At 31.4% G+C, this 16,456-nt stretch overlaps 1 protein-coding gene across 1 annotated transcript; it reads left to right on the top strand.

Annotated features, from left to right (window-relative positions):
• Positions 1-223: 223 nt before the first annotated feature.
• Positions 224-13,154, top strand: LOC133176909 (uncharacterized). Its single transcript, XM_061311967.1, has 11 exons — positions 224-388; positions 1,994-2,030; positions 2,294-2,434; positions 2,834-2,928; positions 4,553-4,811; positions 5,134-5,270; positions 8,104-8,154; positions 8,305-8,389; positions 10,245-10,400; positions 10,939-10,971; positions 11,687-13,154. The coding sequence occupies exons 1-11, from the start codon at positions 224-226 to the stop codon at positions 12,415-12,417; spliced, it is 1,890 nt and encodes a 629-aa protein (XP_061167951.1). The 3' UTR covers positions 12,418-13,154.
• The last annotated feature ends 3,302 nt before the right edge of the window (positions 13,155-16,456 follow it).

Raw genomic sequence — 16,456 nt, 5'->3', positions numbered from 1 at the left:
TTGGAATAAAGATTATCTGCTATATACATATAAAGCTCATTTGATTTTTCTTGATAAAAAAATCGATAAACTACAAATACAAATTTATCAGGATATTTTCAAATGATGATATTTTAGAAGGAATTAATTTAACAAAGTTGTAAGATTAATCTAATGTGTATTGTTTACATTTTGATCAATTGTATATTCTGCAAAAATCGCTGTGAACGGGTTTTTTATGAATATGCAAATGAATGAGGAAATATTTCAAACTTTGCGGAAATCTTATTTTTGTCGGGTATCATACCTGATCTGGAAGGCACAGAGCGAGGACATGTTATTTTTAGTCTGTTTATCTGTTATTGTGATGTTAACTGAAGCATGCGAAAAACCCATGTGTTCGATACAGGTAAGGGAAATTTATATTTGATAATCTGCAAATTCCCTTTTTTATATGATGCAAAACATTCTGCAAAAATACGTTTTAATAGAGTTAAAGCAGTAAGAGTATGCTATTGTTACAGTGAAAAGAGAAGTAATTGAAACTTAACTCAAAGATTTCCGAAAAATTAATATGCATTGCAAATCATATTAAATACAGAAATACATGTATGCAAAATTGAATCTCAGAACTTATGATATGTGACATGCATATTAAATCGGCTTTAAAGAAAAAAATTCTGAAATTGTACGCAGATTGTTTTTGACATGAAGCAGGAAAACTACAGGTTGGGATATCCCGAAATTATAGCGTCGCTTGTGTTCTTACGGTGGCCCGAAGTAGTCATTTTTTTCTTATTCTACAAAACAGAAAACTCAAAATACTAAGATTAAAACATTTGAAGCAAAAAAAAAAAAAAAAAAAAATGAATATACTAATCAAATAAATTCATATTCGAATTCAATTAGGCATAAATCAATCCCTGTAAAGTGTAAAAGCCAATTGCAAAAGCATACGTGTATGTTTTTCAATGAGGAATTTACTATAGTTTTCGCAAACAAGAATCAAATTCCTGAATTTTAACTTGTTATTTGGCTTTTATAGAAGATACTTGAAATATTTTTTTTTTAATTTTAAGCTAAGCACCTAAAGGTGAACATTGTAGTTTTGACATTGGAATATTTTTTATATAAGTAAAATTTCAACCGAGTATCTTTTACTTTTATGATAGAATAAAAATGACAGTATTTGGTCACTGTACACAGGTTCCTTATCTGAACGAGGAAATTTAAATTATTAATTTCCTGCTCCTATTTGTTGCACAGGTAAATATCAATAACTTCCCTGTGCATGCAGAACCGAACAATATTGTCAGCGAGGCAATTTGATATCTGGGTCATTGAAGGTTTATTTTCCTTACAAAATAAGAACGACCAATCATCTTTTTAACTTTGACATAATGCATTACAAAGAATCATATTAGATGCCGGCGTCGGATGGCAAACTTTCCACCATAATAATTATCTGGGGGTAAAATTAGCTATGTAGTAAACCTACCCTCATGGAGACTATATAAAAATTCTGCATAGTAAACCTTCCCACTGAACCATGATCTGTTTGGATTTTACTCGAAATGAGGTAATAATGCAAACCCTTTAAAATGACTAATTTGTTTTTATTTGGTTAGGGGCTCATTATATTTTGATAAATTATTGGTCTCTAATAATCATATGTAGTATATATTCAGAAAGTGGTTATCTTTGTTTATTTTTGTTTGCATTTGAATGTTTACTATATTAAGAATCGTCCCATGGGAGGATATTTACTTTATACTATAATTAGTAACCGTTTGGAAGCGAAGGTTTACTATATAGGAAACATTTCAGAGAAGGTCTATTCAAAATTATGTGGAACGACACAGGTACTCTAAAATTTTAAAAATTCTTGTCCTGAATATCTGAAATGATAAACATGATATAATCTTGAGGATCTTTGTTTTGAACAAATCTATGCGATTTTACATACCGTGAGTTTACATGTGTACTATTGTGTTACGACTTCTATTTATTTCAGAATCCTGTTGATGTACAGTGCAACATGGAGATGAAAGGTATTTTAGTTATAGTTAACTTTCCTTTACGTCATCGTATACCAAGTGATACAAAAGCGTTTTCGTGAATATACTTGCATTTTTTTTTTTTTTTGGTAGACATACTTGTTGATGGAATTGTAAACATGTATTTTGTTAAAACTCAAACAAATGAACTAAGGTAATGATAATATTACTGTTGTGAAAAGATCACATTTTTCAGTGCCATTAAATTTTAAAATAAATATGTCTGTTTTAAAAACAAAAATCCTCTTTTTATATAGATATGATAAATGCAGATGACGTTGAACCAAGGCTATGTAGCGATGGCGTTAAAATAACGCAACATACTATGACCAGACCCATACGTCAAAATTCTAAAGAATCGTACATAAATGGGACATTTATAATACATGTGACAAGAGGTAAGATCTTCAGAATACACAAAGAAAAATACATAGACTTATTATCACATCACAGGAGTTGGCATACCTATTAATTTTACCGAAATTTTCAGTAAATAAAAAATACGTAATACTATAATAATAATACAATTAAGTATTACGATTTTTTTTATTTACTGAAAAATTAAGTAAAATTGTTGGGTAAGCCAAGTTGCCAACCCCTGTGATCCCATTTACATTTAACTGTTGAAAGATAATTAATTAATTAATTAGTTGTGGTGTTAGCTTTATTTTCTCATTGAAAGTATAGTATACATTAAAGTCAGTGTCTGTGGTATAATAGAAACAATCGAAATGCATGTAAATTTATGTTGGGAAAATGAATGTTATCAAATCATATTTATTATCATCCCTTTAAAGGCGGAAGAAGACACAAATACAGGACACTTTTTATGGAAGTTAAACAACAAGGACAAAACACAATTAGGCATTTCATCCACATACAAAAGAGGGAGGTGAGCGTTTGATTTGCATGTTAGTATTGTAAAAATTGTAATAATAACATTACTGTATTCTGGAAATAGTCTTTTTTAAGTAAGAACACATGCGCGGATCTAGGGGGTGGGTTGGGGTTGGGGGTTGTCTGGTTGGTCCGCCCATCTCCCTCTGGAATTTGCAGAGTTATCAAAAGTATATACTGAAGCAAATAGAAAATTGCTTTGGATGGTCTTCCGTAGAAAACGTGGACCCCACTACCACCACTACGAGATAACCTTTTTTTGTTTTGCTTGTGAAGAAATTTCTGGGTTGGATTTTTTTTTGGACTGGGTAAACACCCCTCCCCCTCGTAAAAAAATCCTGGAGCAATACGAGTTGTAAATTTCAAGTTTATAAATTTCTAATATTCATACTGTATGTGTGCTTAAAAAAGCGGGCTTCATATTTTAGCGGCTTTGGCGCAGACAACGATGCGCTAATTCAAGAATACCGCTAAGAAATCATTTATAAATACAATAAACGGCACGGACATGTATAGCGCTAATTCATGGTTTCGCCAACAACTCCATAACCAGTGATTGCGCTAAATTTTGAATACGCCAATTTATGTACACACAGTAATTGCATTGGAAAACCCATATGGTAGCTTCGATTGAAGCGAAATATTATTGTCGTCTTTTACAAGAATCGTTTTCTTATATAATACTATATTTTCTTAGTAAAGGTTTTTTTTTTCTCCTGATAAAATTTAACGCCCAATACGCGAGTTTCGAGATTGTAACTCTCCTACGATAGAGGCGCGAAAAGTATATATATCTGCATGGAAGTGGGACAGGTTGTAAATGTATACAAACTTGCATAAATAAAAGAACGATGACCATGGCTTTTAAAATTCATTTGATGTTACAAAAAGATCATAGTGCTAAGGAGTTATCATTTTGATGATTTTGTAAAGCTCTTCTACACATATTTACAAAATTTACTTTCAGTTAGGGTATTAAAAAACGAAAGAACTATCATAGTTTTTATTTAAAAAAATAATTCTTTGATTGTACAAACCCTTTCTAAAAGGTTATGTGGCTCTTTGAAGTTATTATAAGGAAACGAGTCATTCTGAATGCCGACGTACAATGATCAGGTGCGTGTGTATTTATTAGAGATCCATATAGATCTATTCCCTCGTTTGATGTTTTATCCAGATATTTTCATTTGTTCCGATTTTTATTTTCTTTTGTTCCGGTTTTTTTTTTTCGTAGAAAAAAAAATTGACGCCTTTACTTTAATTCTGTAATAAGTACATCCCGTCAATCAGCTATGATAGACAAGTATATAGATGATGTAATGTATCAAATATAAATTATAACTGTCCCACCTGCCTGCTTATGCGGAAACAAAACTCCCCTCCGTAACGAAAGAGCGCACCAAGGGAGATAATCTCGAAACTTGCGTATTAATCATGAAAGTATAAGTTATATGCAGATTTATCGCAATAACACCTTTTACTCCAGATAAAATTTTCAAAAATGCAGCTAATATTGCTTTTATCAGTTCGTTTAATTAAACACAAATTACTTAGACATATATTTCAAAGAATGTGCTTGGTAACATAATGCATTTGAATTATGATTTTGGTACTTTTAGGGAATGATAAGGGAAAACATGAAAGTGTCTCTGTCTTGTTTGCCGATATCCAGAGAAAGTCCTATTTCAGTCGGAATTGCGGGCGAATTAAATCATGCGAAGAAAAATGATTGTGAGCAAGAGAATAAGAGATTCCGACAAACACTCCTTGATTTCAAAGAAAATCAACTACTAACATTTTCATCGAAGGCACAAGTCTGGTCAAAGGTTAAGTCTTCACACAGATTAAAGAGAAGCAAACTGAAGAAAATAAAAAATGGTGAGTTTTTGAATTTTTACAATCAAATAGTGCATATATAATCTAAAATGAATTTGTTAAGGTTAGGAAAACTGATGGAGTAAAACGCGCTAATAACGAAGTGCCGGGGACGGACGTTGGTTTTGGTTTGTTTATAAGCGCAATTTAAATTGTTATGTATCTGTTGTTTACCTTATATTTTAGAGTTACGGCGAATGTAAATCACTTCACTGTAAACGTCAATTCATTATTTATATAAGTGTTCGCTATAAGCATGTTTTACTGTATCATTTTCACAAGTAATTTCACAACTTTCAATTTGTTGGTGTTGCTTCTCTTTTAGAAAAAAATTGCACCGTGGATTTAACAAATAAAACAGTAACGCATTATTGGAAGAAACCAACAAACACAAGGATCGATAAGTGTGGTATCATTGGTGTCGAGGGAATGATTGAGGGGGAATGGGAAGAAAAAGACGGGGTAAGCACTTTTCTTAATTGATAAAAAAAATCAGTAAAGTAATCTGAACAACAGAAAATACCTGCACCAATTAAACAATTAATAGAAATGATATTTTTATGTAATGATACAATTATATATTGCTACAGTAAATGCAGAATTAACTTTTGCCTTATTAAAATAATGCAGACAAAATCCCTGTTGAAATTGATCTTATCAAACATACTTAAAGGATCATTCTCTATAAGGCCGTTTTGCGGCCTACAATGACTTCAAATTTTCAAATAGTATTTTTTCCCTTAAAAACTGCATGAATTAGTAAGCTAATGTTCCAATTTAATGATAAATGTTGATTGGTTAATGATACAAAAGTATTTGTTATGATATAGGGTCACAAAGTAAGGTACTATCGGTCCGTATTAGCATTAGGGTAATGGGAAAACTCAAGAGGGTTGGTGTGTTAGGTAACTCCTACACATGTCATAACCACCTTTAACCAACACCAAAATTTGCATGTAAACTTCTTATGAACATAAAAAGTGACTACCAAATTATCAACTTGGTTAAAGGTGGTTATGACATGTAAATAAAAACTTTTCGCTTCATTTTTACGACATTTGCAGGAAAAGCTAACTACTCACAATGAAGGATATCAGCTTATGTAGATTATTTCTTATTATAAACTTTCACTTAGAGTACGTGTTTCTATTGATTTACTAAGAATTAATATAAGCCATGCATGTTTACTCAAAAAAGGTAAACTTTTTACTTAAAAAATCTAAAATCAAAGGACTGAAATGACTGGTTGTTATGAAATTACGTGAAGACAAGTCTCATTGAACTATCTGCTAGAAATAAAGAAATTTTTTATAAACTATAAGGCATGAATATAAGTTACTTATTATAATTATTATTATTTATAAGGATAGTTTAGTTTATCTATGCTACTTCTTTGTATTTGTATTTCCTTAGGAGTACTGCATATTTGTTATTAGTTCTAGAAATGATAAAAGCTATTTTTGTTGTAGCGGGAAGATGCATTTGCTATTTGTGTTATAAACTTAATTTTTCTATGGATACACATGTAGCTTTTATAGATAGAGAATTACTGATGGGATGGTTTCATAATGGAAATTCTCGCCTCGACCTTTTAGAAGGACACTTTTCCGTATGAGTGACATAGGATCCATGTATTTTGTTAACTGGGTGTTGAGAGGACTCAATCTATTCATCACACTTCTTTGGTAGCATCAATATAAGTTATGAGAACAGTAGTTCTGTCTTAGAAAATAAAACGCCAAGGAGGAAAGGGGTTCCTAAATGTCACGTGATTGATAATTGAATGTTGCTTTACGTCATTTTAGAATTTTTTACCCAGATAAAGAGATCATCCACTTAAGGTAAAGTGTCACAATTTTGATTTATGCATGGTTTCAGTATTGACCAACACCTACCTTGGGACAGGACCTCCTTCTTTAAGATAATATCCAAAAGACCCATGACTTTTACTTTCAATGCTGAGGACTTAGCAAAGGAACTGTCACTACCCGTGTTAAACACCTTAGTTCTTGACGCAGCACGGAAAGAGAATTTAATCCTCAGGTTTCAAGAGTGCGAAAGGAGTGTCATCTCTTACGGTCCATTTTGTACCTGGGATGTTGTAGAACTCTGTTACGGTAGTCCATGGATATACTAAAACTTCTGATATGCGTAGTGGAAGGAACTGTTGAAAATCTACTCCATTTTATGGAGTGCCGTGGGGGGGGGGGGGGGGGGGGGGGCTCAACTTTTATACCTACATTTGTGTATTATAGTTTAGATAGCATTTTAAATTAAATATATTGTTTTAGATGCGTAATTAAATTGCATCAAAGCAACTCTTACGATGTTATTTCATTTTATGTCGATATATATAATTTTAACACAACCGTTCTGAGTTTTATGTACTGACTATAAACATGTACTTGCATTAATATTTTCATCCTGTAAATTAATGAATTCTTTATTTCTTTATTTTTTTATTTTTTTTTTTTTTTTTTTTTGCAAATTTAGACTATATTTTATAAATTACAACTTGATTTTGATTTAATCACAAACAAAATTCATTCAATGCTTTAACCATTTGATACACAACTTTTATAGTTTAATAGAAACTTAGAAATCTCACTTCTTGCATGGGCATTTTATGTGTAAAATAGGTACCACATCTATAGAAACAATACACAATTACAATATAACCATATATGAAATAATACTTTGAATTAAATGCTAATTAAACATTTTTCAACATCATACGAGGTGCATTTTGTAAAGAGTTCCATTCAAAATATGCAAAATGTGAATGCATCAAAATTCTTGCCATAAAAAATATCTTTAGCCTTAAATTAAACAATCTTTGCACTTATTACTTAAGTCTGATATATTTCCGACATAAATAAACAATTTTTGATCATTTACATCTAGAAACATGCATAGAAACTTGATGTAAATAGACCTACCCTCAATTTTTCTTTACTTGACGGCCGTTTGTGATCTTTAAATCACGCGACTTAGGTGATCGATGTTGAAAAACAAACATCAAAATCATGAAATACAATGATTAAAGTTACATAAAATCACATTTTTAAGTGATTTTATCGTAGGTCGGAAAATGGCCTTATAAAGAAATTTTAATATTGATCGGAAAATACAGTTCACATGCAGCATTCAAAACCTAAACTCTTAATATCGAAATTTCCGATGCATTTTCCAACTAAGAAAACGTAGTTTAACCTTTTAAAAGTAACTTTAATTGAGAATTTATGTAGCAAAAATTATTTTAAAAAACTTAAACTGTATTTGGTTTCTTTTCTAGATGAGTTATTGCATCACGAAATATACGACCCCGAATAACTATTTCTCCAGGGTGAGTGGAATTGCTTAGAATTTACATGTTTTGTGTTTGTTTTAACAGGTCGACCTGTTCAACTAAAGCAAATGAAATTCTATGTGACCGTTTCCTTCTCTTTTTTTCCTTTTTTTTTGTATTTTTGATACTAAACATATTTAATTTTAGATATTTTACTTCAAACAAAATAACAAGCGGTACACTGCTGCTCCATGTCATTTTGTAAAAGAGAATCTCGAACATAACAGTGCATGTAAGTACAAAATGAATAAGCTTTCATGTTAATTACCAAGCTCAATTTTATAATTACTTTTTATATCTATAATTTCTATCATATGACAGTTAAGCATCTATAAATGAACTCCACTCTTTTGCATGCAAAGAGCATTAAATCTGACATTTCTGTGTCATTATAAATTTAAAAAAAAACAAAAACAAAAACAACTACTGTATTTGGATCATTTTTTCTCAACAAAGTCGGTGTCTTCAGCACTGAAATCGAAGTGAAGTGTTAGCTATGATAAACAACGTTATATATATATATATATATATATATATATATATATATATATATATATATATATATATATATATATATATATATATATATATATATAATATATATATATATATATATATATATATTTGGTTAGAGAACAATTCATTGACAGAGATAGATTTCTAGAATTTTCCCCAGAACAATCGATATGATCCCGTTGACCTAATCATGAGTACCTCTATAGTCAAACTAACTGAAATCTTCAACACTGAAATATAAAACTTTGATTAATACTCTCTATGGATAAAAATGATTTAAACGAGGTCACACAGGGCTCTAATTGGCGACCAATTTAGTCGCCATGGCGCCTAAAATTTTGATTTGCGCCTAAAAATTTTTACATAAGTCGCCAAATTGGCGACCATTTTAAAATGACTTGACGATTGTCGAATTCTGGAAATTTTAACATTTTTAACATTTTTTCTGAAAAAGCTAAAATAAATTTAAGAGAAAAAGAAATTCATTTTAGCAATGGAGTGTTTTCTTAGTCACGCCATAGGTCCCTATATTGTTTACTATTAACTTTTGAAGTTGGCGCCAAAAAAAAAATTGCCTGGCGACTAAAAATTTGTATTGGCGACTAAATTTTTTTGATAAGGCGCCAGCTGGCGCCTAAATTTAAGAGGTCACTTGGAGGCCTGTCATATATATATATATATAGATATATATATATATTATTTTTACTTATTTTGCGTTTACTCTAGTTAAAATTTTAATCTAGCGACAGGCCTTTGGAGTACAAAGTACACATGGATTATTTCTAGTGATTCATTCGACTACAGTACGACTACACCAGCTCCTTCAGGTGAATGCATATCTAATGATAGGTACATGTAATAAATAAACTACTTACGAAACGCAGAACTTAACATCGAACCAAACAGAAACTAATATAAAAGCACATTTTCGAAGTAGGTTTGAAAATCTGCTTTTGCAAAATCGCATTTTTTTTGCATTACGCAACACGCGTAAATCTAACAATTATACTGCTAGATGAAATATAAAGATAACTGAACAATAATCAAGCTCAAAAGTCCATTAAAACAATACAGATTTGGAGCAGAGCAAACACGGATATCTAAAAAACATCAGAGGTGGGATCAGTTATAATATGTTATGCTTTAATTCCAACAAGATTGGTTATTAATTAAAACTATTTCATACCTACTCCTTCCCCACCCCCACCCCCACAAAACACATTTTCGTTTCTCAAATTAAGAGTTTTTTCCGCCTTCATTACTTTAACTTGTAGTAAAACTTCCTTATAAGGAGATACGTTATAAAAAAAATCTAAGTTATAAGGATACTAAAATTCAATCACGTTTAATATAAGTTTAACACCTTCTTATATTGATGTAATGAAATTCATTTATCAATCAAATATCAAGAATAGAAGCAAAAAGTGCACAAAAACTTCTTTAATCAAAATTTACTGTACTGTATTTTCAGCATTTATTAATGTAAAATATATGCATATACTTTTATAATTAAACGTACAATTAAGTTTCCTTTTTCTTCCTTGTTAAAAAGTAATATTTTTCTTCTTTAGCAACTCTTAAAATAGCTGCTCTTTCGGAAAGAAAAGACAATGCCTTGGATGAAACCTTGATAATTGTTCTAGCACTTCTACTATTTGGAATAGTTCTTTTACTGTTAGCCATTGCTGGTCTTGTTCATAGCAGGAAAAAGCGTCATAGAATTCCAGGTATTATATCATTTACTGTTTTCTCTCCCCCCCCCCCCCATTCTTATTTAATGAGGGAATAAGTTTTTTTTTTTTTGTTTTACTTTAACTGAGAGCTGTTTTATTAGAACATTGTAATATGAAGCGATTTCAATTCATGTATCGTTATAAGACTTGGATAAAAATTAAAAAATATAGCAGCAATTCAGATTAGTTATTATAATATTTGGTTGATTTTCTTGAACATATGTTTGACAAAACCACCCTATCCGCAAAAATTAACTATTTTTTATAAAAAAAAATTACTTGATATTCCTTTTTATTATATTACACTTATAGCTCACCCATGAGTTTCTGAAAATTTAAGCAATGGCTTAAACACATAAAAATTGTAATTTTATAATATTTTTTTAATCAATCACAAAGCGCATTTACCTCTTACCTACATGTATTATGTATTTATATGCTTCATATTTGACAGAAGTCTGATACACGTACGAATTTTTTTCTTACTTAAAGAATTATTAATTTAATTTTTATATACTTTCTCCCATTACAGAACCGTATCCACACGAGAGAACAAACATTTCTGGTAAGCGTTTTATTCGTGGTGACGATTTTACTAAGTACTGTGTGAACAAGTGCTATAGCGTAAACTGTGTTTGAATGATTTCAATAATATCAATAAATCACTATCTTTAAACAACTAAATGAAAAAGCAAAACAGGCAAATTAAGAAAATGAGCACCTTTCATGGAAGTAGGAACCGGGGGGGGGGGGGGGGGCACGGAGGGCCGTGCCCCCCCCCCCCAATAATTTTGCCGATATATAGATTACTATAGAAAATATAGCTACTATATACCTGTGCCCCTGATGACCTTTTTTTTTTTTTGCTTGTCAAGGAATTTCTGGTTGATAGTGCCCCCTCAACTGAAAATGTATGGCTGTGCCCCCCCCCCTCCCCCTCAAAACTGAAATTCCTTCCTACGGGCCTGCCTTTTTTTATATAGTAAAGCATATACAGTATCTTTATGCAGTTGAATGAACTAAGCTACAGCAGAAAAGTTCATCCAGAAGAATCAGAGGTGTCTGTTCTTTCAAGAACAATGTTTATACTAGTTCATCTTTCTCAATAATTCATACGTGCATATAATAATATGACTTTAAGCGGATAATTGACAAAGTGCGTTGTAAATTTTGTCAAAAAGGTTTTACACGAAAATATTAAGAACTTTTTATGCATTATATTTCTTGACAGTAATCGATCTTTTTTAATTCATTTTCATATTGCATTCACAAAATTTCAGAATCTTCTGAACCAACAGCAATGATTATAACTGTGGACCAATATAGCAGAGACATTTCCCAGCTAACAAGTTTACTTCATAGTCGAAAAATTAAGGTTGTAACTGCGGAATCCTCCTCTCAAGAAAATATGAGGAGTCGTCACGACTGGCTGGAGAAAACGGTGTCCAACAGCAACCATTACATCTTCATCGTGAACAAACAAATGGATGAAATATTCAAAGCAAAATTTAATGAACCTCTGAAAGAAAAGACTGAAATTTCAAGTAATTGGTCGACAGAGTATGAGGGTGGGGCATGCGCATATACAATAGTTTTGATTAGAAACGAATTCATTAAAAGCTTGACAGACTCCGGAAGTTCACGTAAATCTTGTCATCTTGTTAGCTTTGAAGAAGACGATGAAATGATCGTCTCACAACTAAAACACAAATTCAGTTTATTTCAGTGCATTAAAACACACTGCTACAATTTGTACTCTAACAAACAATTCAGATATAATGCCGCATGTCGTATGATAAACAATATAAAGAAAACAGAAAAATCGAGAGACTGCAGGACCACTCAGCAAATCTCATCGGGCAATACACATACAGTAAACGACATGGATATCGAAAGTGCCTTTTTATCTGTAAATATTTCTTCAAAGCATTACTTCATTCCTCAAAGCGCAATTGAAGACACAGATTTGGGATCGGATATTGACGTCACAAGTGATTTATTGGAAAAATGAAGTTAGGTTGATATGCCTCGATGTCATTTGTTGAGACCCAGTGTCAAGGAAGTATCCTATGAAATGTATAGGTGTTAAACAACTTATGGAGTTAATATACTGGTAGATAATTTTGTTAAACATTAATATAATTTCAGATGTTCTTGAACTTCTTCTTATATGTTGATGTTGTCTTTATGTGTTGTGTATTTCATTCCATCATTATTGTAGTATGTATTTTTTTTTTTACATTTAATTCTATACGTAACCACATGCTGCTAAATCAGCACAATATTTAGTTCAATCCTGTCTGGATATAAAACCAATTTTATGCTAAGTAATGAAAGCTTTATTTTTTTTCTTTCTTTGGTTGTGTAAAACAAGTTCGTAATTTGTACATTGTTTTCATTGCTATCATGTACATGTTTATGTCAGAGAGATGTCTAGTCATTTTTATTTTAAAAATGCAGCCTAGATTTTATCAGTATAGAGTTATTTTAGCGTGCTGTAATGACAGAATGCATTTTTATGTATTTGAAACAGTGTGTAATACGCATGAAGTTTTACTAAAATATTGCTTTATTTTAACGATGATCATCATATCGAAATTATATCTAGTCAGTAAATCAAAAATTAAAATTAATTGACATATTTACTTGAAATTTTACACGGTTATATGTCTCCGGGAATTGAAATATACCTATATATATTAGTCTATCCCCGACCACAGATTGTCTCATGCAAAAAAAAAATCTTCCTCGCGATATATATATATATATATATATATATATATATATATATATATATATATATATATATATATATATATATATATATATATATATATATATATAAATTTTAATATTGAATCTTACATTTGTAGCACTGTTTAACCATGCACGTTACCTTTTTTGGAATAAAAATTAATAATTTTAATGATTATAAAAATTGTTCAGTGTGCCTTACATGTATCAATTCAAAATTTATACAGAAACGAGCGTATAAATTTTCATCTTTTAGAGATTTTTTTTCTCTTTTTTTTTTGTCCTTTGTTTTAAATAATAAATCATTTATTTGTATGGATATTCATGATGAACATGAAAAAAAGTTTTTGATTACTTAGCCTTTATAACATAAGCTTTCTATATATTGTTAACTGTACAGTGTTCTGTTTTGTGTATATACCAGTTTATATTTTCAAAGTTTTTTCTGTGTTCAATTTTTGCAATCGTTCTAAAACATGTTTGTTCAAATCTCAGCATTTACCTTAGTATTTAATGTATTTTTTACAGCTTAAAATGTGTTCATAAGAAATAATGTTCTGTTAATTGTTGCATGCATAGGTATTTTTATTACATGTTATATTTCTAAAAGTTATAAATGTACCAGACTCTTTTTATTGATCATTTATCAACTATATTGTAAATTTTGTATATATTTATCTTTTTTATTTAAAATTTTCCACCTTTCCATGTTTTTAAAACATTTAAATGAATTTGAAACAAAATTGTGTCTTAGCAAAGATAATTATGGAAAGATGTGAGTACTAACTTTGCATGCAGTATTTGAAAGAGATATCAAGTTTGTTGACATATATAAGCAGAGACTTTCAAAGGCCCTTGATTTTCTGCTCTTCGAAATGTAATAAAAAAAATTCCAACAATTCAAATGACATGGCTGTCTTGGCTCCATGTCGAGTCATTAAGGATGCTTAAATTACTCCTCCTTTAGGCACCTGATCCCACCTCTGAAATTTCCCCGGGGTTGGGGGGATAAAGAAGAGACTTAGCGCTTTCATTTCCTACAATAGAATTTTTTTTTTTTGAGAATCCAAGTATTGGAAAACAGGCTTTGAGAAAATACAATGTTCTTGAATTTTGCAGAAAACATGCGTATTTTACTACCTTCAGCAAAGAATTAAAATATGAGCACAGCCCACGATCCAAAAATTAAAACATGTTTTGTGATCTTCAGAAACAGATCTTTCATTATGCAATTGCATATTTTGGATCAGAGGTTGTGCTCTATATGAAATATTGAAAAAATACCCCAACGTTTGGCCATTTTTAAGGGAATTTACGGGATATGGGAAAAATGACGCATTTTATGACGTCATAATGCATTCACTAGAGAGATAATTACGTCATTTTCAATGGATACACTGTCACCAAGGATCCAAGTAATAAATACTGCATTTTCAACCAAAACTGAGCAGTTTCGATTATTCAGAATTTCTTAGGGCCAAAAAAGACCCTAAGTGGCTCTTGCTCTTTACTTGCAAATAAATGAGGGGACACAAACAAATATGCCTCTGGACTTAATTAGTTTGTCTGTTTTGATTTCTGTTGCCTTCGACAAACGTTTGAGAGTTATGAGCATCATGGCGCTCCCGTCCATAGGAAGAAATTTGGCCAGTATACAAACATGTCAAATAAATGCAAATAAGTTCCCATAAGAAATGTTACACAGGAATAAGATGGCATAAAAATTATTGCAACTGCACCTTTGGCAATTCTCTCAGATGTTTTTAAACACTATCAAGATTGAAGAATTACTACAGGCTTACATAAAATTTCGATAGACTGCAGAGAATGGATATGAAACGTAACACTACAACTATATGTAAAATTACTGCAGATAATATGTAATTCATTTGGAAAAAATGAAGGCGTCCGTCTAATCTTCAGGTCTGCAGCTACGTTAAGCATAAATCAGTCGCTTAGAAAATGGAAATTTTAAAGATTTTCTGATTTAGACCTTTGAAATACATTTTGTGACATTTTAGAGATATAAATTTCTTAACACTTTTACTTCTTAAGCACTTTAAAATTGTAATTCTTGACTATAAAGGGGTTAGTAGATTCAAGATTCAGCGGATCAAATTCCAGAGTATGAGATTTGTTGACAAACAAGTTGATGAAACAAGAATATCGGCTGTCTCGTTTAAGTCGTCATTTCGTAAGTTCTATGGTCGATATAATGACCTTGTCAGCAAATACAATTTATCATTGAGTGAAATGCTGACTGACATTTTTCATACTAATTGTTAGGCCATTATTTACACACTGAATTGTCGACGGATTTTCCCGTTATTTCCCGATCATGACAAGGAGCACACGGCGGGTGTGACCGGTCGGAAGGGGATGCTCACTCCTCCATGGCACCTGATCCCACCTCCTATTTTGTATTGTTTTATGGACTTTTGAGCTTGAATACTGTTCGTTATGTCCATATATTTCATTTTAACCACCGAACATGTATCTCTGCTGGTGGACAGTCTGTCCCCGAGGATACTTGTCGTTCGGTACCTATTCATTCATGATTGCACAGAATAACGAAATGATACAGCCAGACGCGTCGCCCAGTATAAAAAGGCGTCTTTTGAGTCTATAAGGGACACAGACTCAAGGAGTTCATTCGGTGCCTCTCGGATAATCCTCAGGGATATTAAACATGCTAGTATGTCATATGTACAGTCTTCAGATTCCCAGTTTTGGTATAAAACCAATAGTTCATACAAGAAATTGAAAGAATGTAAGGTTTCTATTAGAGATGTAATTGAAGATTCCTTTTCCGATCCCATGTCTTCTATTTCAAAATGTTCTGCGAAAAACTGTAAAACCTGTGACATTTTGATAACTAACACTTCTTTCACAAGTAATCTTACTGGACAGAGCTTCTGTACCAAAACTTGGGAAAATCTGAACTGCAAATCTTCTAATGTTGTCTACGGAATAGAATGTAATCTTTGTGGACTTGTTTATGTTGGTGAAACCAAAGGATCACTTAATAAAAGAATATCAGGTCATAGATTTCAGATAAATACTAGTAATGGGGGTCAGCAACTTTTATACAAGCATTTTAATTTACCTGATCATTCTATTTTGTCAATGAAAGTTAGAATTCTAGAAAAGATTTACCACCACACAAACAGTCCATCACTAGGTACACCTTTCCCAAGACAACGAGAAGAATTTTGGATTAAAAAGCTTAGGACAGCCTTTCCCTATGGATGTAATGACAATGTCGATAGTGTTGGAAATCTTTCCAGTCCACTGTG

Source organism: Saccostrea echinata, unplaced genomic scaffold, assembly GCF_033153115.1.
Source record: "Saccostrea echinata isolate AGI-Se365-2 ecotype Australia unplaced genomic scaffold, CSIRO_AGI_Sech_v1 ptg000084l, whole genome shotgun sequence".
In the NCBI taxonomy this organism is placed as follows: Eukaryota; Metazoa; Mollusca; class Bivalvia; order Ostreida; family Ostreidae; genus Saccostrea; species Saccostrea echinata.
This window is presented reverse-complemented; position numbering and strand designations above follow the sequence as displayed.

What these genes read in the sequence shown, in the direction of transcription:
- LOC133176909 (XM_061311967.1), top strand. Translation starts at nt 224, where the DNA reads ATGCAAATGAATGAGGAAATATTTCAAACTTTGCGGAAATCTTATTTT. An exon ending in TATAATACATGTGACAAGAG is followed by an intron (nt 2,435 to 2,833) that starts GTAAGATCTTCA and finishes ATCCCTTTAAAG; the next exon opens with GCGGAAGAAGACACAAATAC. An exon ending in CGAATAACTATTTCTCCAGG is followed by an intron (nt 8,155 to 8,304) that starts GTGAGTGGAATT and finishes ATTTAATTTTAG; the next exon opens with ATATTTTACTTCAAACAAAA.